The following is a 21738-nucleotide window of genomic DNA, read 5'->3' as shown; positions in this document are numbered from 1 at the left end:
TCCAATATTTGTCCGGTCAAGATAGCTTGAGAAAAAATTTAGCTAGATGAGGGTGAAGTCTCGATCGACACAAAATCATGTAGAAGTTACTTGACATTCGCTGGAGCGAAATTAAATTTAGAAAATATTCCTAAAATAATATTGTATTTGATCATTACGAAAATCTCCATGTTGAAGTGGTTTAAGATTGTTGTTGATCTTAAGTTCGCGTTTAGAATCTGAAAATCTTATAGTCTCATGATTGGGCATACACAGTACTTATAGTCTTATACATATGATCTAGACGGCGCACACACAACTTACACAGCCCACATGTGCAACCAACCTGCATATTTTCTGATGAGGTTGTAGACTTGGATAACCTTTTAATCAAAAGTTATCACATCATTACGAGAAAAGAACATGCCAGTTGGACCGTTGTCAGGCAGCAATGCTAACCTTACTGGACCTTCAGCACCTTCTTCAATCGTTAGGTAGCCGACGTTGTGGTTTAAATCTGTCTTCACATAGCCAGGGCAGGCGCAATTGACCCGGAAAGATGGATACTTCTTGGCCACAATTCTTGTGTATGCATTCAGAGCAGCTTTTGAAACTGTGTAGCTAGACAAATCAACTGGCCAGCCTTTGTTTTCCAAATCTCCCTCTTGAAAATCCTTCAGAAATTCACTCAACACCTCATCCAAGCTTTCTTCAGTGAGACTTTCGATCTCACCAAACACTCCTCTAGCCCGTTCATTTGGTATGTGCTAAAACATAAACAAAACTAGAGAACTTAATGTCTAACTAATGGGAACAGACAACACATTTAATAGTTTGCAATAGTTCAATTGGCATGCTCTTCTTTTGCAGTAACAAATGGGAGAGTTAGGACATGGTTGCAATAGTTTTATACCTTTAATTGCCCAATCGAAGAGGAAACATTAACGATCCTTGGTGAATTGGATAGCTGAAGAAGGGGAAGAAGTGCTTCAATCATTCTTTTGGCGCCGTGGTAGTTTGTTTTCAAGCACTCTTCGGCTAACTCATTAGTTTCAGTACTCCAATTGACCTTGACATCTTCCTGGATCAATGAGAAGAAAGTTTATCCCCTTGCCTTTTCAGTAGAAGTTTATGCTATTTTATGGCCAAATACGGCAATTTTAATATTCTACATGGGTTTTCTTCCTCCGAGTAAGACACATTAGATCCTTATTTTGCCTACTTTTTTGGCAATATACATGGTAGAGCTTGTGTCTAAATTGAATTGTGTGGACTACTGTGCTTATGACTTTTGAAAGGAAATCTGCGTAGTTCTGCATGCTTGCTTATTTGTTTTGCCTAGCCCCTTGGGATGTGAGGTGTGCTTTAAGGTATGTTGTTTAGAACTTTTTGTCTACCCCATAAGGGTAGTAATTGGAATTGCGTGTAAACTCATGAATCATACGGATTGAGCTAGCTGATGAATGATTGATCAAGGAAAGGTCCTCATGTATCTACATAATTCTAGCTGCTTAATTAATTGGTTGTTTGTTTACCTAGTAGCCCTTTGATGTGACTTAGTACATGCCAAACCGCTAAGGAGTAAAGCAAGGACCATTGAGCCACCACTCCATCCTTGATTGGACGTAAAACATGATCTATCTCTTTCAGGGCTATAGATTATTCTATCTGATCACAAAGCTTATAGCAAGAGAATGTCTTAACCATTGATCTTACAAGCAAGGCTCTTTCCACCGTGTCCCCATACCAATCTTTCTTATAGATCAGAAGGGAAAGAAAAAAGATCCTACTTACAAAACTTACCTTACCAACTCCTAACACTGCTAATGCATCACCATCTATTATAGCTCCAATGATCCCTGCGTTGTTGACCTGCACAGAATTTTTCAAGAGTTTTCACTCAATTAATCTGCTTTGTAAATTTAGCAAAACAAAACCATGACCAATGTTGGGGAAAGCTGTAGATCTAAGACTAACTCGAAGTATAGTAGCGGAACTAAACGAAAGAAAAGATGACAATCACACAGAAAGAACACCAAGAATTAAGTGGTTCGACTCAAAATGAGCCTACGTCCACTGGTGGGGTCGGTATCGAAGATTTCACTATCAACAGAGATGGAGTACAGATGAATACAACAAAACTTCACAAGGAAGTTATCTTTCAAAACTCACTCTAGAACTTCTCTCTCAAGAAAACACTAAAAACAAGACAAAAAGTGATTTTCTGAAGTTGTGGGAGAAGTGGGCACCGTTTGGTATTTATAGGAACAGAAATGTTCACTTCTGTGAACATTGGCTCGAGCGAACACTCGAGCGAGTGTCGAGCGAACGTAGGTTTTCTGTACTTCGCTCGAGCTAACACTCGAGCGAGGGTCGAGCGAAGCTCTCGAAACTCTCTGACTTGATCTCGCTCGAGCTGAGTGTCGAGCGAGGGTCGAGCGAACACTCTCTGACTTGATCTCGCTCGAGCTGCATGTCGAGCGAGGGTTGAGCGAAGCTCTCGAAACTCTCTGACTTGATCTCGCTCGAGCTGGGTGTCGAGCGAGGGTCGAGCGAACACTCTCTGACTTACTTCGCTCGAGCCAAGTGAACCTTCGCTCGAGCGAACCTACGACACATGCACTGTTCCATCTGATTCAAGCCACCTCATAACAAATCTCCACCTTGGCTTGAACTCTGCCAAAAAACACAAAAAACCTCTGATCACAAAACCAATCCCCACCACCAAATCCCTTACGGGAATAACAAACTGCAAACACCAATCAAGTCCAAACAAAGTTTGAACTTGTATACTGCAACTGGCTTAGTCATCATATCTGCTGGATTCTCTGTAGTAGCAATCTTCAGAATCTGTATAAGACCCTCTGTAACGATCTCTCTGAGAAAATGATACCTGACATCAATGTGCTTCGTTCTCTCATGATACATTTGATTTTTGGTCAAATGTATTGCACTCTGACTGTCACAAAATACTGAGATCCTATCTTGCTTCAAACCCAAATCATTGACCAGGCCTTTCAACCAAATGGCCTCCTTAACAGCCTCTGCTGCTGCCATGTACTCTGCTTCGGTAGTTGATAAAGCAACAGTGGATTGCAGTGTTGCTTTCCAACTAATAGCTGACCCACACAGAGTGAAAACATAACCTGTCAATGATCTTCTCTTATCTAAGTCTCCAACATAATCAGAATCAACTAAACCAGTAACTTTGGAACTGAGATTGACATCTCTATCAAAAATTAACCCAAAGTTCATGGTTCCCCTCAAATACCTTAGTATCCATTTCACAGCCTGCCAATGAGTCTTACCCGGATTAGCCATATACCTGCTAACCACGCTCACTGCCTGTGAAATGTCTGGACGGGTGCAAACCATTGCATACATGATGCTGCCAACTGCGCTGGAATAAGGAACACTAGCCATGAACCGTTCCTCTTCATCTGTCTGAGGAGATAGGCTAGCTGAAAGCTTAAAGTGCGTAGCAAGTGGTGTACTTACTGGTTTGGAATCAAACATTCCAAATCTCTGAAGCACTTTCTCAATGTACTTTCCCTGGGACAAGTACAACTTTCCAGCTTTCCTATCTCTGATGATTTCCATTCCCAAAATCTTCTTCGCAGCACCTAAGTCTTTCATTTCAAACTCATTTCTGAGTTGGGTCTTTAACAAACCTATGTCAGATATGCTTCTAGCAGCAATAAGCATATCATCAACATATAATAGCAAATAAATGAAAGACTTATCAGATAATTCCTTATGATAAACACAACTATCATAGTTACTTCTCAAATAACCATGATCAATCATAAAGGAATCAAACCGCTTATACCATTGCCTTGGCGACTGCTTCAAACCATATAAAGATTTCTTCAATCTGCACACATGATCTTCCTTGTTTTCAACAATGAATCCCTCTGGCTGATGCATATAAATGGTTTCTTCAAGTTCACCATGAAGGAACGCTGTTTTAACATCAAGTTGCTGCAGCTCTAAGTCATACAATGCTACTATGGCAAGTAGCAATCTGATCGAACTGTGTTTCACCACTGGAGAGAAGACTTCATTGAAGTCGATGCCTTCTCTCTGACTGAAGCCCTTAGCAACTAAGCGTGCCTTGTATCTTGCATCGGTATCACCCTGGATTCCCTCTTTTCTTTTGAAGACCCATTTGCAGCCAACAGTCTTCACCTTCTTTGGCAACAGAACCAAATCCCATGTTTGGTTTTTGTGAAGAGACTCAATCTCTTCAGTCATAGCTGCGCACCACTGAGCAGAATCTGCGCTCTTGACAGCTTCAGAATAACTGGAAGGCTCCTGACCGACAATATTCTCTGCTGTAGTAAGAGCATACATCACCATATCTGCATGAGCATATCTCTGAGGTGGTCTAATCTGCCTCCTCTGTCTACCAGTCGCTATACTGTAGTCTTGCTCATCTTGTGCGCTGCTACTCGGATCAGAATCATGCTCATCTGCAATAGCATGATCTTGGGCGCCACGAGGCAGCCCTTGTGGTGCTTCAACCTGAAACTCCACCTGCTTTCTGACATCCTGTTCTTGTCCTGTAGACCCAGTAATCTCCTTTCTCGGAATAAGCATGGATTTTTCATCAAAAGTGACATCCCTACTGATCACAAACTTGGGTGATTTGGGATCAGTACACCACAACCTGAATCCCTTCACCCCACTGGCATACCCAATGAATATGCCCTTCTTTGCCCTTGGCTCAAGTTTTCCATCATTAACATGGAAATATGCAGGACAACCAAAAACTTTCAAATTCGAATAATCAGCAGGAGTATCAGACCATACCTCATTCGGAGTCTTCAAACCAATCGCTGTGGCTGGAGAACGATTGACCAAGTAACAGGCTGTGTTGATTGCTTCAGCCCAGAAATCCTTACCCAAACCTGCATTAGAAAGCATGCTCCGGGCTCTCTCCAAGAGAGTCCTGTTCATCCGTTCAGCTACTCCATTTTGCTGTGGAGTATGTCTAACTGTACGATGTCTGGCAATACCCTCATTCCTGCAGAATTCATCAAACTCACCTCCGCAGAACTCCATACCATTGTCAGTGCGAAGTCGCTTGATTTTCTTGCCCGTCTGATTTTCAATCAAAGCTTTCCACTGTTTGAAGTTAACAAATACATCGCTTTTCTGCTTCAGAAAGTAAACCCAAACCTTCCGTGAGAAATCGTCAATGAACGTAAGCAAATACTGAGCTCCACCTTTTGACGGAACTGAAGATGGGCCCCAAAGATCAGAATGAATATAGTCCACAGAACTTTTGGTTCTGTGAACCCCTGTAGAGAACTGAACCCTACACTGTTTTCCAAACACACAGTGTTCACAAAAATCCAGTTTCCCTATCTTCTGATTACATAGCAAACCCTGCTTACTCAAAATTGACATCCCCTTCTCACTCATATGACCCAAACGCATATGCCACAAACGTGTGACATCTGAATCCGGATCATCTGAAACAGACACTGCAGCTGCACCTGTCACCGTAGAGCCCTGAAGGAAATAAAGACCATTTGTCTTATCTCCCTTCATCACAACCATAGAGCCCTTACTGACTCTGATAGCTCCACCTTCACCAGTGTACTTATAATCCAACGAATCAAGTGTGCCCAAAGAAATAAGATTCTTTTTCAAATCTGGAATGTGTCGAACATTAGACAATGTCCGGACAATTCCATCAAACATCTTAATTCGGACCGAACCAATTCCAGCAATTCTGCAAGCCATATCATTCCCTAACAAAACGGAGCCTCCGTTGACCGATTCATAGTTAATGAACCAGTCCCTCTTGGGACACATATGGAAAGTGCAAGCTGAGTCCATGACCCACTTGTCACTAAAGCGACTATTTGAGTCGCTAATTGCTAGAACGAGGTCTAGGTCGTTAGACCTATCATCAGCAACACTGACGGCATTAGATGAACTAGTGCCGTCCTCTCTGTTTTTCAGTTTTGGACACTCATTCTTGTAGTGGCCAAACTTATGGCAGTAATGACATTTGACGTTCTTCTTACTGAACGTTGTTTGTGAACTGCCCCTGGATTTCCCCTTATTCTTATCTGAACCCCTATCATTTGATCTACCCCTGCTTGAGGACCCCTTAACAAACAAGCCACTAGCTTGTTCATTTGTGTTCTTCACACTCAATTTATTTCTCAACTCCTTAGAATTCAAAGCAGACTTTACATCTACCAAGGAAATTGAATTTCTACCATATAACATGGAATTTACAAAGTTCTCAAAAGATATGGGTAATGAACATAAAATAATTAACGCTTGATCTTCTTCTTCAAGCTTAATATCTATGTTCCTAAGATCCATAATGATTTTGTTAAATTCATCTAGGTGTTCAGTAATAAGAGTACCTTCCTTCATTTTTAGAGTGTATAACCGTTGTTTCAAATACAAACGGTTTGTGAGAGATCTTTTCATGTATAGATTCTCAAGTGCCGACCAGAGACCAGTTGCAGTCTCCTCGTCAGCAACCTCTCTTAATACTCCATCAGATAGTGACAAAAGGATAGCACTGTGTACCTTTTCTTCTTCTTCTTTCGAAGGAGCCGGAGAATCTTCGGATATCGACACCTCTAATACTTTTGACAAGCCCTGTTGTCGCAGTAAAGCCTTCATCTTGATGCGCCATAAACTGAAACTGTTCTGACCGTCAAATTTCTCCACTTCGAACTTAGCCATAGCCATCCCTCCAGATCTGTTTGAGCCAAGCTCTGATACCAGTTTGTTGGGGAAAGCTGTAGATCTAAGACTAACTCGAAGTATAGTAGCGGAACTAAACGAAAGAAAAGATGACAATCACACAGAAAGAACACCAAGAATTAAGTGGTTCGACTCAAAATGAGCCTACGTCCACTGGTGGGGTCGGTATCGAAGATTTCACTATCAACAGAGATGGAGTACAGATGAATACAACAAAACTTCACAAGGAAGTTATCTCTCAAAACTCACTCTAGAACTTCTCTCTCAAGAAAACACTAAAAACAAGACAAAAAGTGATTTTCTAAAGTTGTGGGAGAAGTGGGCGCCGTTTGGTATTTATAGGAACAGAAATGTTCACTTCTGTGAACATTGGCTCGAGCGAACACTCGAGCGAGTGTCGAGCGAACGTAGGTTTTCTGTACTTCGCTCGAGCTAACACTCGAGCGAGGGTCGAGCGAAGCTCTCGAAACTCTCTGACTTGATCTCGCTCGAGCTGAGTGTCGAGCGAGGGTCGAGCGAACACTCTCTGACTTGATCTCGCTCGAGCTGCATGTCGAGCGAGGGTTGAGCGAAGCTCTCGAAACTCTCTGACTTGATCTCGCTCGAGCTGGGTGTCGAGCGAGTGTCGAGCGAACACTCTCTGACTTACTTCGCTCGAGCCAAGTGAACCTTCGCTCGAGCGAACCTACGACACATGCACTGTTCCATCTGATTCAAGCCACCTCATAACAACCAAGACATGAAAAAATCCTGTTAGTCCATCCCCTCCAAACAACTGTGGACAAGACTCTTCTATTATTCTCAAAACTTCAGAACTTGAAAGGGAAAAAAAACAAAAAGGAATGTTAAACAACCAGAAACAAGGAATATTGCATTCTTGCATGTGTGTGTGAGAAAACGTACCAAAATATCAAGTTTCCCGAACTTGGTTTGAATGAAATCTGCGAGAGAAGTGACACTAAGAGGGTCAACCACATCAAGCTGATGAAATACCAAATGACCAGAGAGTGAAGCAGACTCTTTGATAAGCTGTTCAACAGCTTCAAGACCCTTCTTCTCATCTCTAGCAGTTAGCACTACCATCACTCCTTTTGAGGCCAACTCCCTGCATATTCCCAACCCAATCCCCTTGTTTCCACCTGTTACAACTGCATACCTGAAATTACGACAACCAAATAATAAAATTATCTTGAAACTTAGAACAAATGAAGACAGAAGATCAAGTGGGGTTCATTTTGCTGTGCTGTCATACAGACAGACACCATGAAAGATAAAGCAAAGTACCTCAGAGGCGTTGGTTCTGTCATTTACGATGAAACTTGAGACAGCTTTGTGGCCAACAGCTTCTAAACGACAAGTTGATCAATTACCTTGGTTTTTTGGTTCTCTTTGAAAAAAGAGAATGTATCAAAAGACTACCACACGTTTTTTATACTAAATATATTAAATATCAGTTTTGTCGTAACACAAGGGGTTACCTTTTAAAGGCCAGGTCAATTTCACGAAACTTCGTTTTACACGTTATAAACTCATGCCTAACTCAATTCGAATCGTTACACCGAACGAGTTCATGAAAAATAGAAAAATCTTACTTATCATTTCATACACCACACACTAATATATGATTTGTCAATTTTATCATTTTATTTAAATACGCACGTACTAATATATAAATATATGTGTTTAAATAAAGAAAAATTATATTTGCAGTCCTCAAATAGAGATTACATGTGCAAACCCTTCAATAAATAGAAAAAAAAATCATTTTAATAAAGATATTATTGTAATTTAAAAAAAAAAATTTAAAGACAAAATTAACTAGGCTTGCAATGCAATCCCCATTTGAGAACTGTACATAGCATTGCTCTTAAATAAAAGAATAAAAATGACAAATCATATATTAGTATATAGTGTGGGATGATAAATAATATTTCTCTAAAAAATAATTTTAAAACTTAGTTGCTAAGTCGTATATTCAATTTTTCAAATTAACCCTTAAGAAATTCAGGTTCGGCCCCCCTACCAAATCTTTTAAAGGCCAAAAGGTCAATTTCATGCCAAAGTGTATGTGTGGATGAGTTTGAGCATCAATTAAGTTTGGACAGCCAGAAAGTGGTACCACCACCAGGGAAAAAGGAAAAAAAGACTAGGAAGTTGGGAGAGACCAGACAATTACGAACAAACACCACTTGCATTGATATTTATCATTATTTCTTTTTCTTATTGGAACAAACAAAAATAAGAATATTGTATTGTGATAAGATCAGGAGAGGAGAAGGTGAGGGTTTCATTAAATGAGTAATGATATATGTATAATTATTTATACATTTTTATTTCAAATTATCTGTGGTGTAAATGATTGTATGTGTATCACTTTCCGAGTGCGGGCCTTATGGGGTTTTGGATTTGGTAGCATTTAAAACGACTCCTTGACTGACCCAGAGCTCGTTTAATTAATTTGGAGTGAAATGGATATTATATATATATATATATAAATAGTTTTTTTTGTTAATTTAAAATATTTAATAATTTAAATAATTTCTATCCTATTGATCTTGCATTTCCTATAATTCAGCCAATTGTGGACTAGGCTCTTCTATATTCACAAATAGGGTTGTAATCAAGTCGAGCCGAGCTGGTCTTTAGCTTGTCGAGCTCGACTCGACTCAAAATACTCGAACTCAAGCCAGAGCTCGAGATTTTTTTTATTCTTCGTTCGAGCTCATCTCCTAACAAGTAGAACCTTTATTGAATTATAAAATTTTAAAAAATTTATAAGTAATTAATATCTAACTAGTTGATATTTATCTAAAATAACAATATATTATATGCCTACATATATTATTAATACATACAATTAATATGATTGTATATATCTATTTCATATATGGTTCTCACATACTAATAAATGAAATTATTAAATTTTATCTGCTAATTATAATACAAATTATAAAATATACTTATGAAGTATATTCACAATATAGACATATGTAATTAGATTACATATTATATATTAAAAGTGATATGCTTATATTATTAGTTACTACATATATGTGTGGGTATATATACATAGGTGTATGTATATATTTATCAATATATACATGAGTTTTAATTGAGTCGAGCTAACAAGTCGATTCGAGCATAAACAAACGAGTCTTAACGAGCCTTAGCCGAGTCGAGTCGAGTTTTATCGGGTATGTGTCATTTACAATTTGAGCAGGTATCTGTTTTCACGAACAAGTTTTTTTTTTTTTTTTACGAGTCGAGTTCGATTCGAGTTTAACCGAGCGAGTACCGAGTGGGCTATCGAACAGACTGGTTCATTTACAACCCTATTCACAAAACTTCAAAACTAAGAAAGGGGTAAAGAAAAGAAACTTAAAAACTTAAAGCATAAAACAAGTAAAAGAAGTTAGGTGTGACAAAATTATTATTATTTTTATTAATTTTATGCTGGTGTCAAGATATCTAATAAATAAATAAATAATGAAAACCAAGGGAACTATATATATATATATATATATGTATATATGAGATTTGCTATACATTTGCCTACTGTTCATGGCACACTGCATTCTGACATGTTTTTTTTTCTTCTAAACACACGTTTGCCTCTCACATTTTGCATTTGAAATTTTTGCCCCTCCCTCCAGCGTCTCCCCTCCCTTGCATTCTCCCCTCTGCCAATCTCACCCTACCATCCGGGCTGCCAAGGAAAAAGGGTCGATTGAGAGAGAGAGACACAAAGAGACAGAGCCACTGCCAGAACTGTTGCACTGTCACCACATGCAACTTGAGAGCCTCTGTTTTAGGAAGTCAAAACAAAGCAAGTTTTCTTGCACTAGTCTCAGCCCGCCTCCACTATGCACCACCATAGGGAATCACTTCAGTAGCACCATGAAACACCTCTTAGTTTCTCCCATTCACGCCACCACTATGCAGCAACATAATCAAGAAGTCGAAATAGCAGTGGCATGGATTTCAAAAGCAGAAGAAATGAAAATTGACACCACTCACCATCAACCGCCATAGGAAAGTGCTTGGACCATCACAGAGAACACCGATTAGCCACCTTTTGCCATCTTATGCCATTCTGGTAAACCCATGCCGAGATCCTTCCTCTTCCTTTTGTCATTTCTCTGTTTCTATTATTCATCATGTTTTCTCAGCTTCACAACACCATCCTGGGATCATCACCACCGTCTGGACTCACACCATCGAGGGACTGAGATGGGAGAAATCACATCAGGTTCTTTTTCGTAGGGTCTGGACTCACACCGTTGCGGGATTGGGGGGCATGAAGGATTTTGGGTGAAAGGAGGGGGAGCTGCAGAAGAAAGGTCACGAGACTGAGTTGGGAGGAGATGGTGCTGTTTAGGGCAGAACCGGTTCACTTGTTAGTGAACCTGGTTTGCCACATAGGGTATGGGGTAGTAAACCGGCTGATGGGTAGATTATATATATATAAGTTATGCTACCCTGCTGACGTGACATTCCTTATTTTATTAAAACAAATACATGAAAAGTACAAATACAGAAGAACAAGACGACGGACGCACAGAAGGATCCAATTTTTTCCGCCACGTCTCTCCATTTTCGCACTCCCCATTTTCGCCAAGTTATTGTTCTACAGCAAAATTGTTCTCACTTTTACACTATGATGTAAAAGGGAGTGTTTCGAGTGTACCTATGGGCAAAGGTCTAGTTTGCATTAACCACTTCTTCTTTGCAGATGACAACATTTTGTTTTGCAAAGCTAACTCATTGGAATGGAGTAGAATTCTGCACATACTAGAAACCTATGAGAAGGCCTCAGGTCAGATGCTCAATAAAGAAAAGACATCAATTTTCTTTAGAATGAATACTCCTACAGATGTTCAGAGGAGTATTTTGAGGATAACTGGGATTAAATCATATGGATTTTTTGAGAAATACGTGGGACTACCTATTGTACTTGGTAGATCAAAAGCTGCTGCTTTCCACTCTCTCATTGACAGGATTAGGTCTCGGATTACCAACTGGAAAACTGAGAACCTTTCTGCTAGAGGGAAAGAAGTTCTCCTCAAGGCAATCCTCCAATCCATTCCTACATACACAATGGGCATCTTTCTCTTGCCTAATTCTATCACTCAGAGGCTCAACAAGTTGCTAAAGAAGTTCTAGTGAGGCTATAATGAGGACCAATCCAAAATTCAATGGCTGAAATAGGATAGATTGAGTCAAGCAAAGGATAGATTGAGGGTTAGTCTTAAGAGATTTCAAGAGTTTTAATCTGGCCATGCTTTCTAAACAAACTTGGCATATGCTCCACAATCTTGACTCCCTCACTAATCAGATCATCAAGCAAAAATATGTTCCTAGTGGGAATCTTTTGGAAGCTAAGTTGGGCTATCGACCTTCCTATCTTTGGAGAAGCATCTTGGCTGGTATGCAATTACTGTAAGAAGGACTCATGTGGAGAATTGGTAATGGGAAGCAAGTCAGCATTTGGGGTGATAAGGGGGTCCCTAACCCTCATTCTTTTATGATCCAATCTAAAAGGCATGAGTTTGAGGAGTTTAGGTGGGTTGCTGATCTTATTGATCCTAATTTAAGGAAGTTGAATGATCATTATTGGGAAACGTGTTCACAACTCATGAGATTGAACTCATCAAGTCCATTCCAGTTAGTATTGGAGGAAGAGAAGACCAGTTGGTGTGGAGGTGTACAAACAGTGGACTAATTTTAGTCAGAAGTGCATATCATCTTTACAGAGAAGTTTTATCCAAATCTAAGGATGCCCTTTCTCATGACAGATTGTAGGTCAAGATTTGAAAATCAATTTGGAAATTGCAGGTTCCTAGTGCTATTAGGATGTTTGTATGGAGAGCTTGTAATGAGGCATTGCCCACAATGGCTAATCTAAACAAAAAGGAACTTGTGGAAAATGACAAATGCCCCATCTGTCAGCTTGAGATTGAAACCTCAGACCATGTTTTTTGGACTTGTGGAGCAGCTAAAGATGTTTGAGCCCAAGGGTGTAGGAAAATTCAAAAGATGAGTAAGGAGTGCCCTGTTTTCCAAGATATTTGGAGTTTTCTTATTGATAACCTGGAGCAGGTAGAGCTCATGGAGGTGGCCATGATCACTTGACAACTTTGTTCTAGAAGGAATGACTTTGTTCATGGTAAAGGATTTCTGCATCCTTACTTGCTTATCAACAATGCAAGAAGAGATTTGGAACTTTTTAGTTGCCTACAGAATTGTAACAACCCGGTCCTAAGATTAGACCATAAGATAAGTTTTAGGTATTTTTCTTATAACTATAAATATTTTATTATTATTATTATTATTTTATTAGATTTTACTAGAGTTTTAGTTTGAATTTAAATATCATTTCTTTCTATCCCAACCCGTGAGCAACAACCTCATACTCATCCTTATCCCTAAGTTGATAAATTCGAATCCTATTAGGAGACGAACTCGTATGAGAAAACCCTACCATAGTTTTTCCTCTATAAAAGCTCACAAAGCCTCTGCATTAAGTATAACACAAAAACAACACACCTTCCCATTTCCATGCACGTCAAAACAGAGCACCCAATATGTCGTACCGCGAACCACCATCAACCAAGTTCCTCCGCGGTGACTCCAAGCTGCCCAGAACAGGCCGACGCCACCACCGGCCACCTTAGAGGACATCGGACCACCCTCAGCCGCCAAAGCACGCCGCAACAGCCACGAACGCCAAGCCGAAGTCTCTGCTCTCTTAAATCCATAGCAGCTTCCCTCCTGATCAACCATCTTCCACCTCCCACACCACCACAGCCGCCAACCTAACCCCGTCGCACCCACCACTCCACGAGCCACGACCGCCGCCATTGTTTCGGTAGTTTTTTTAAGAATCTCTCTCTCTCTCTCTCTCTCTCTCTCTCTCTCTCTCTCTCTCTCTCTCTCTCTCTCGGTGTCGCACCACCACAGAGTAGTCGCTAGTTGCGCCGCTGTGACCCCTGCTTGTCGTCTAAACCGTCGCGCAGCCCATCTCCGTCGCATACCCTCTCTCGGTGAGCCCCTGTATCTCTCGCATGGTTTTTGTTTCGTTGCTCTGTCCGTGTGTTTCGGCTTCTTAGTTCTTAAGGAAACTCTGATACACAACGGGCCATTTGGGCTGGGCTTAATTCAAGTGGACTTATGTATTTTGGGCTAGGTTGTAACTTTTACAGATTCTAATGATCTTTAAATGAACTTGTATTTTAAATACTAGGATTTATTGATTATAGTGTTAAACAAAAGATTTATTTGACTATCTTTTAGATTGTGAATTTGATTAAGTAGGATATTAGTACATGTTGTTCCTAGACAGATTTAGTGATAGTTAATATTGTGTATATGTGTCAAGCTACGAAGTGAGATTCAAGAAGAAAAGCAGCGAGATAAATAATTTGATCATAAATTAGGATCATCACAGTTAGTTTATATGTATGTATTATCCAAGCCAGTTCATTGACAGCCATTATTTATGAACCTCTCATGTCATATGCAAACAGGTCATTCAGCATAGCATATGATCATGTCATTCCGCATCATGTTCAGATTTAGAAATTATGATTATGTATGTAATATGCCATGCATCTCATGTGTATAAGACACGTAAGCCATCTTAAATTCAAGTGCAAGATAAGATCAGATCAGTTAATAAGATGATCATTCAGATACATGGTACCAATGCAGTTCAGTTTCAGGGTGGTGTGCAAGCCACGAACTCAGTCGTGGTCCACCATAGTATGTTAGAATACTATCAACGGTTCCCCTTGCTGTAGCGGGATGTGGGGCCGGTGCACAACCTTGCACATAAGGTTAAGTGTGTTGGCTAGTCAGATAAGTAAGATAAATCAGTCATACATAGCATAAGCATTAGCATGAACAGTCATGAATTTTAAGCTCAGCATGAAAGTTCTTATGAAAATCTTATGTTTATTACGTTTACGTTGTGATAGATTTCTTACTGAGTCATCGACTCATTTTAGTTTATTTTTCATGTTTTTAACCACCCAGGTGAGGATGATGATCACGAGCAGGCTGGCCAGGATTAGAATGAGCATTTTATTTTTAGTTCAGACTTTCTAGAACAAAACTACTTTTATGACAAATTTTAGTCAGATCATTCCTTTAATGTTTTTAGAAAACATTTTTATTAGACAGTTTTTCTACAAAATAAATCATATTTTCAGTTATTAAATATGTGATCTTTTGCTAGGGTTTATTTTATGAAAAACACGTGACACACCTATCCTACGGGAATGGGGGTGTTACAAGAATATAAAACCACCAAGTTTGAGCTGCAGAAGTGATCCACATCCTAGTTAGTAGTTGAAGCCTACTGAAGGGATCTACAAACTAAATTGGGATGCAGCTATTAATGGGGTAGATGGCTTAATTGGAGTTAGTGCAATTTTGAGGGACTGTTCATCTCAAGTTATTGGCACTCTCCGAGCTAGAAGACATCTGAGAGTTAGCCCTTTCAGTGGAGAAGCTTATACTTTGCTGTTGGGAGTTCTCTTCTGCAAGGAAATAGACATAAGCAAGTTCATGCTTGAAGGTGATGCATTGCAGGTGGTTAACATGTTGAAGGAACCTAAGCATGACTGGAGCTATGGAGGTCAATTGTGGCACCCCTAGCCCCCGCTTGTGATTTGGTAGAAACTGAAACGTTGAGACATGTAACACTAGGGTTATCTGCCCCTCGTACATGACAGATAAGATGCAATGCGCCTATAATAACTAACAATATGCAGTATATTGCTGCTGAAATTCAACTTAAGTCAAATATTGGAACATTGGTCATAGTACCGAAAACATAAAATCTCAAATCATAATCCATTAGAGTCATCAAAGTGTTTAAGTTTCCAAAAAGACTCCCAAAGCATCCGACTAAACAGAAAGTCATTTAAAAAAAAATGGTACCATAACATTGATCTTGGTCTTTAGTGGTTTAGGCTTCACTCGCTTCTCTAAAGCCCGGTCCTTGTCCCTATTATGGGATATTCTAAACTTTTCTATATCGTCCAGTATCTTAGTGATTGCTTTATCAATCAACTCGAGATGATTCAGAATGGATGGCTCTAACAGGCTTATGACTATTTTAGGCACGATCCTCTCAAGAGGAAGTGCTTTCCTCTTGCACACCGTCATCTATGTTGACTAAACCTGTCACAGCTTCTATGACTCTAAGTAGAGAGTAATAGTGGGTAAATACAACAGTGAGATTTCGAGAAATCTCAGTAAGTAAAGAAATAACATGCAACATATATCATAAGCATTTGGAAGCAAACTTAACAATGAATACATGGATATAAACTTATACTTATGTACTTGACCTTTCAAAAAGGTATTGTGTAAAACATGACATTTCATAACTTTTGCTTTCATAAACATTCTTTCTTCATTTCATACTTGTTCATTAACATACTCATGAGCTCGTGGCCTTTCTTGACTTATAACATATAATTGGATACCTCACGGCTCCCATTTGTCCGCTAGTTTCCGCATCAACCATTGACCACTTTGACCAAGGTGATTACATCTTATCTTTCATATATGGCAATTCGCATTTCGCCTTAACCGTAGGTGCACCCACTAGCTTTAGGTGCGATCCCGTTCCGATATCCATTTTTTTGGAACCATTCGAGATCTGCCGATAGTATTTCGTCGACCTAGAGGTATACCATCACTCCTTTTGAGGCCAACTCCATGCATATTCCCAACCCAATCCCCTTGTTTGCACCTGTTACAACTGCATACCTGAAATTACGACAACCAAGTAATAAAATTATCTCGAAATGTAGAACAAATGAAGAGAGAAGATCAAGTGGGGTTCATTTCGCCGTGCTGTCATACAAACAGACACCATGAAAGATGAAGCAAAGTACCTCAGTGGCGTAATTGGTTCTGTCATTTACGATGAAACTTGAGACAGCTTTGTGGCCAACAGCTTCTAAATAACAAGTTGATCAATTACCTTGGTTTTTTGGTTCTCTTTGAAAAAAGAGAATGTATCCAAAGACTGCCACATGTTTTTTATTAAATCAGATGGACGGAATTAATACTAAATATATTAAATATCAGTTTAGTCGCAACACAAGGGGTTACTTTTTAAAGGCCATGTCAATTTCACGAAACTTATACGTTTTACACGTTATAAACTCATATCTTACTCTATGTGAATCGTTACACCAAACCATTTGAAAAATAGAAAAATCTTATTATCATTTCATAAACCACGCAACAACATATGATTTATTATTTTTATCTTTTTATTTAAATACAGACGTATTAATGTATAAATATCTATGTTTAAATAAAAGAATAAAAATGATAAATCACATATTAATGTATGGTGTGGAATGATCAATAGTATTTCTCTAAAAAATAATTTTAAAACTTAGTTGCTAATTAGTCGTATATTCTACGTTTCAAATTAACCCTTAAGAAATTCAGGTTCTGCCCCCCTACCAAACCTTTTGAAAATGCATGTACTTCCTTAATTTTTTTTTTTTGTATAAAATTACTATAATGATTATTCTTATCTTAAAAAATTAAAATAGCTCACAAAATTAGTTTTGTTTTTAAAAAATAATCATGTTTTTAAAAATAGAATAATGTTGTAATGATTAGTTTAAAAATTTTATATTTAAATTATCATGTTTCATCCCATGCTCCAAATCTGCCCTTAGTTCTTGGTTGTACAAGGCAGTTCATTCCCTTTGAAAAATAGTAGGACTCACCATTAAAGAAATTGTGCTAGTCTATGAGGTGCAAGACACTACCACCAAATCTAAAAGAAAATGAAGCTACTTTTAAATTAAGGTTTTGTTTAGAAGTTATATTCATCTCAATTTATCTCAACTCACGTTTGGAAGTTAAATTAATCTCAACTTATCATTACAACTTTTTCAAATCTCAATACAAAATATAATAAACAATTCAAATTTTTTAAATTCTAAAATATTAATAATAATATATAATAACATTTTATTATCTCAACTCAACTCAATTCAATTCAATATCCAAACACACCCTAATTGTAATACTCCGAATTGAGTATATCACAATGTTTGAGTATGAGAAGTTCTTGGTGTTTCAATCAAGGTTTTGAATTTCGTTCCGTACCGGCCTTCCGGCCGGTACAGGGACTATATTTATTTCGTACTGGCCAAAATAGCGGCTGTACCGGCCTAAATTTCGGCTTGTACCGGCCTCAATTTGGCCTGTAGATATTTTTTTTTTTTTTTTTTTCAAACTACAAGTTTATTTTTTAACCCTCAATTCAGACTAGACTATTTATAATTTATATATATATATATATGTATTTATATATAATTTATTTATATATTGACTATTCCGAAATGTTATCCCGAAATGCTATCCCGAAACGCTATCCCGAAACGGTACCAGTATCGAAATATTTCATTCCAGTGCCTTGACCGGTACAGCATCCGGTACGATATTCAAAACATTAGTTTCAATGATACCAACCGTCTAAACGGCATTAAGAAAATCTGATCATGTCAGATAATGAGAAACTCTGAAACTGATGCCAATTGAATACCATAAGGTTTTTGCGTATTATGAACCTTCCTTTAACAAAAACTAAAACACAACCTTTCAATTCTGAAACCTTTTCTTTTCTAGATGCCTTCGGTGAAACACCATGAAACAGCATCTGTATGCTTGGGCGTCCCCGTTTTCTATGTCAAACTAAAATTTTTATGCACTTCTCACTCTCTCTCTCTCTCTGTGTTCTTCACCAGACCAACATGATATTAGTTCTGCAAGAATCTTGAGCATTAATAAGATGGCATCATGGAAACATCTTTTAAATGACATCAAAAGTTACTTGCATTTGACATGAAATTTTCACATTGGTGTTCATAAGTTCACTTTCAGAATCTGAAAATCTTATATAATATAGTAAAACCAGACAGTGCTTCAGAAACAACAGCTCACAAGCAAATATGACAAATATTGTCCATCTGAATAAATGGATTGCCTTTTCATTCAGAAAGAAGACACTTCCTGCCGAACAAAAAACATGCCAGAAGGACTGCCGTCTGGGAGCAGGGCTAATCTGACAGGTTTTGCAGCACCTTCTTCAACAGGCAAGATGCCAGTGTTGCCATTTATATCGGTTTTGACATAGCCAGGGCATACACAGTTGATGCAGAAACTTGGGTATTTCTTGGCCAAAATTCTTGTGTAGGCATTCACTGCTACTTTTGAGATTGTATAGGCAGATAGAAAAGTTGGCCAGCCTTTGGCTTCCACTGAACCTTCTTTAAAATCTTTTAAAAACTCCTTCAGTATCTCATCCAGTTTCTCTTCTGTAAGGTTTTCAACATCACCTAAAAATCCTTGAGCCCTTTCGTTTGGTATGTTCTGAAACAACAAGACAGGGCAGAAAGTGTTGACAAGAAAAACTAAGATAAATCAACTAAAGCAGACAAGCAGGATTCACCCATGTTTATAGCGAATAGAATTGCCTGATCTGATTGTGGTGTACATGCTTTTTTTCCCTTCAGAATCATTTGGAAAAGTTTGAGAGGAAGTTGCAAAATCTGTAACTTTCCATCATTTGCCCAAAATGAATTCATTCAGTTACCAATAATTTTGCTGAGTCATCTACTAAAGGTCCAACTGGCCTGAATTCACGCATACCAAGCTAGTGTCAAATTAAGCCAAGTTTCTTACCAAGGTGCTGACAATTTGTTTCTATGAGAGAAATGTGTTATTGTCTTTATAATCCCGAGGCTGGATGAAACGTTAACAATCCTTGGTGAATTAGACAATTGGAGGAGATGAATGAGTGTTTCAGCCATTCCTCTAGTACCATAGTAGTTTGTTTGCAAGCATGCTTCTGCTAACTCATAAGTTTGTGGCAGATTAGCCCAATCAATTTCGGCTCCTCCCTGCAGCAGCAAGAAGTCAATCCACTTGGTAATTATCACCCAGTGCTTCAAAGCTCAGGTAGTTTGCAACCATCTACTAAACTTAGATATAAAAAAAAGAGAATAGAAGTACCATAGCTTAACTCAAATATTCCATCCCTGGATAAAATGGAAATAACTCCCAAATTCAGAAGGCTAAGCAGCTTAAGCAAAAGGAAACTTCTTGCTGGCCCTAATAGGCATCAGGCTTAAGCTTTTCCAAGGAAAAGTTTGGTTTCAACTTTCAACAGGGGATATTCTCTTTACACCTCCTCAATGGCCATTGGCTAGGTGTAAAAGATAAAGAAGAATTCCCATGTTAGTGCTTTTGCAGAAACTGATTATCCATTATTGGTGTCGAACCATGGCAATTAAACAAACCGCACAAGACATTTCTTCCAAGGTGCATTCAGTTTAAAACTTGCCTTTACTATGCTGCAAGACACAAATCACTGGAAAGTACTTACCACATCAGCATCTACTTTCACTCCGTTTATCCCTGCATTGTTCACCTGCACATAGTTTTAGCATTTCATCACTCATTTTTGTTTCTATCAGCAATCTTAGATTTTAAGCCAGGAAAGTTAATATTGAATAGTTCCATTTACTAAAAGTGTTTCTACCCCGTACTAACTTACAAGATTCACCTTGGTTTAATCAAGAACCATGAGTGCATAGTTATATATATCTGTATGTATGTATGTATATATATACCTAGGTAAACAAGAATTTCATTGATGAAAGCAATAGGCATAGCCCATGTACAAGAGAGATACCTAAACATGATTACCAACTGATACAAGAAATTAATGGATACTCAGCCCATTTAGTTAACTAATCCAATGATTGTGAGGCAGTCACATCTTTTCAGTTCTGCAGTGTAGGAAACATTAAGGAATTGCAGTAAAAGCAGAACTATTATCCCACCTAATATTCTGAACTTTACCCCACTGAACTAAGGGTAACTGATCATAAGACTCACAAAGCATATATTTTTTTTGTAGTGGTATGAAGCACGAGAGTTTTCTACAACTTGAAAACTAAACTAGAAAAGATGTGCGGGAAGAATAAAATAAAAACCCCAGAAAAACAGAGAGTTCAAAGCTAATTCCTTCAAGAAAGTAAAAATAAAATCAACTAATTACGCCAAGTAAAGCAAGCAAGCAGAATTTCCAAGAGATTCTCAAGAAGAATAGATCTGGGAAAATATATAACTCTGTAAGGAAATCAACTTTGAATGATATTTACCAAGATATCAAGTTTCCCAAACTTTGCTTTGATGAAATCTGCCAAAGAAACAATGCTAGCGGGGTCAGAAACATCGAGCTGATGAAATACCACGTGATCAGAGAGACCAAAGTCTTTCAGTTTCTCAACAGCTTCAAGACCTTTCTTCTCATCTCTTGCTGTCAGCACCACTACGATCCCTTTTGAAGCCAACTGTCTAACTATTTCAAAACCAATTCCTTTATTTGCTCCTGTAACAACAGCATACCTGAAAGAAATAATCAATCAAGAGAGACATGGCAAATACGTATGGGGTTGGAGGTTGTGATAGTAAGTATACCTCTTTCTTTCCTCCGCCATTGATGATTCGGTCTAGCTTTTGGAAAGGAAAGTGTTCAGCTGATAAAGATAAATTTTCGAGTGTGCGGTTGTCTTGTTCCGAATAAGTGTGTATTTCCTGAAGAAACTCTTAACACAATTTTAATTATTTTAGAAAAATTGATACTTCCGGTCATAACTGTTAAGTGCTGTATAATTATTTATATAAAAAAATTAATTTTTTAAGAATAATGCTATATATTATATAATTTTATATTTAAAAATAATTTAAAATTATAATAATATCTCTCTTAAATTATAAAAATTTTTATTTAATAAAATATATCAATGAATCTATACATGCAGTCTTCATTTGAGGATTGTAAATAGAATTTCTTATTTTTTAATAGTAATTTTTATTATTTTTAAAATAATTATACAGTATTTATATATTTTATAACTGTACGTAATATTACTCATTATTTTATTAAAAAATATATGTCTATTAAATATT

The 21738-nt window shown here is 38.1% G+C and overlaps 2 protein-coding genes across 5 annotated transcripts; both read right to left on the bottom strand.

Moving 5' to 3' along the window:
• Positions 1-171: 171 nt before the first annotated feature.
• LOC109012110 ((+)-neomenthol dehydrogenase-like) lies at positions 172-8135 on the bottom strand. 2 transcript variants are annotated; one of them, XM_035683344.1, is made up of 5 exons: positions 8002-8135; positions 7621-7873; positions 1783-1851; positions 893-1060; positions 172-746 (listed from the first exon to the last, which is right to left on the bottom strand). In XM_035683344.1, exons 1-5 carry the CDS (start codon positions 8022-8024, stop codon positions 366-368), a joined length of 894 nt encoding a protein of 297 aa, XP_035539237.1. In that variant the 5' UTR covers positions 8025-8135; the 3' UTR covers positions 172-365. The 2 variants fall into 2 exon arrangements, with proteins under 2 accessions (XP_035539237.1, XP_035539238.1); XM_035683345.1 differs by lacking the exon at positions 1783-1851.
• A 10441-nt stretch (positions 8136-18576) lies between these two features.
• LOC109020479 ((+)-neomenthol dehydrogenase-like) lies at positions 18577-21363 on the bottom strand. Of its 3 annotated transcripts, XM_035683346.1 has the most exons (6): positions 21247-21363; positions 21068-21174; positions 20928-20965; positions 20147-20191; positions 19490-19661; positions 18577-19133 (listed from the first exon to the last, which is right to left on the bottom strand). In XM_035683346.1, the coding sequence occupies exons 1-6, from the start codon at positions 21264-21266 to the stop codon at positions 18754-18756; spliced, it is 762 nt and encodes a 253-aa protein (XP_035539239.1). In that variant the 5' UTR covers positions 21267-21363; the 3' UTR covers positions 18577-18753. The 3 variants fall into 3 exon arrangements, with proteins under 3 accessions (XP_035539239.1, XP_018858487.1, XP_018858488.1); XM_019002942.2 differs by having other exon boundaries at positions 20928-21174; XM_019002943.2 differs by lacking the exon at positions 19490-19661 and having other exon boundaries at positions 18577-19131; positions 20928-21174.
• Positions 21364-21738: the final 375 nt, after the last annotated feature.

The sequence above is a fragment of the Juglans regia genome, chromosome 12, assembly GCF_001411555.2.
Source record: "Juglans regia cultivar Chandler chromosome 12, Walnut 2.0, whole genome shotgun sequence".
Taxonomy (NCBI): domain Eukaryota; kingdom Viridiplantae; phylum Streptophyta; class Magnoliopsida; order Fagales; family Juglandaceae; genus Juglans; species Juglans regia.
Note: the sequence above shows the minus strand (reverse complement) of the source record. Positions and strands in the feature narration are given on the sequence as shown.

Coding starts and splice junctions, on each gene's coding strand:
- LOC109012110 (XM_035683344.1), bottom strand. CDS start 8,024: ATGACAGAACCAACGCCTCTGAG. Junction 1,061..1,782: donor CAGTGTTAGGAGTTGGTAAG/GTAAGTTTTGTA, acceptor TCATTGATCCAG/GAAGATGTCAAGGTCAATTG. Junction 747..892: donor CTTCGATTGGGCAATTAAAG/GTATAAAACTAT, acceptor TTTATGTTTTAG/CACATACCAAATGAACGGGC.
- LOC109020479 (XM_019002942.2), bottom strand. CDS start 21,266: ATGGCGGAGGAAAGAAAGAG. Junction 19,662..20,146: donor TGAAAGTAGATGCTGATGTG/GTAAGTACTTTC, acceptor TTGCTGCTGCAG/GGAGGAGCCGAAATTGATTG. Junction 19,134..19,489: donor ATCCAGCCTCGGGATTATAA/AGACAATAACAC, acceptor TCTTGTTGTTTC/AGAACATACCAAACGAAAGG.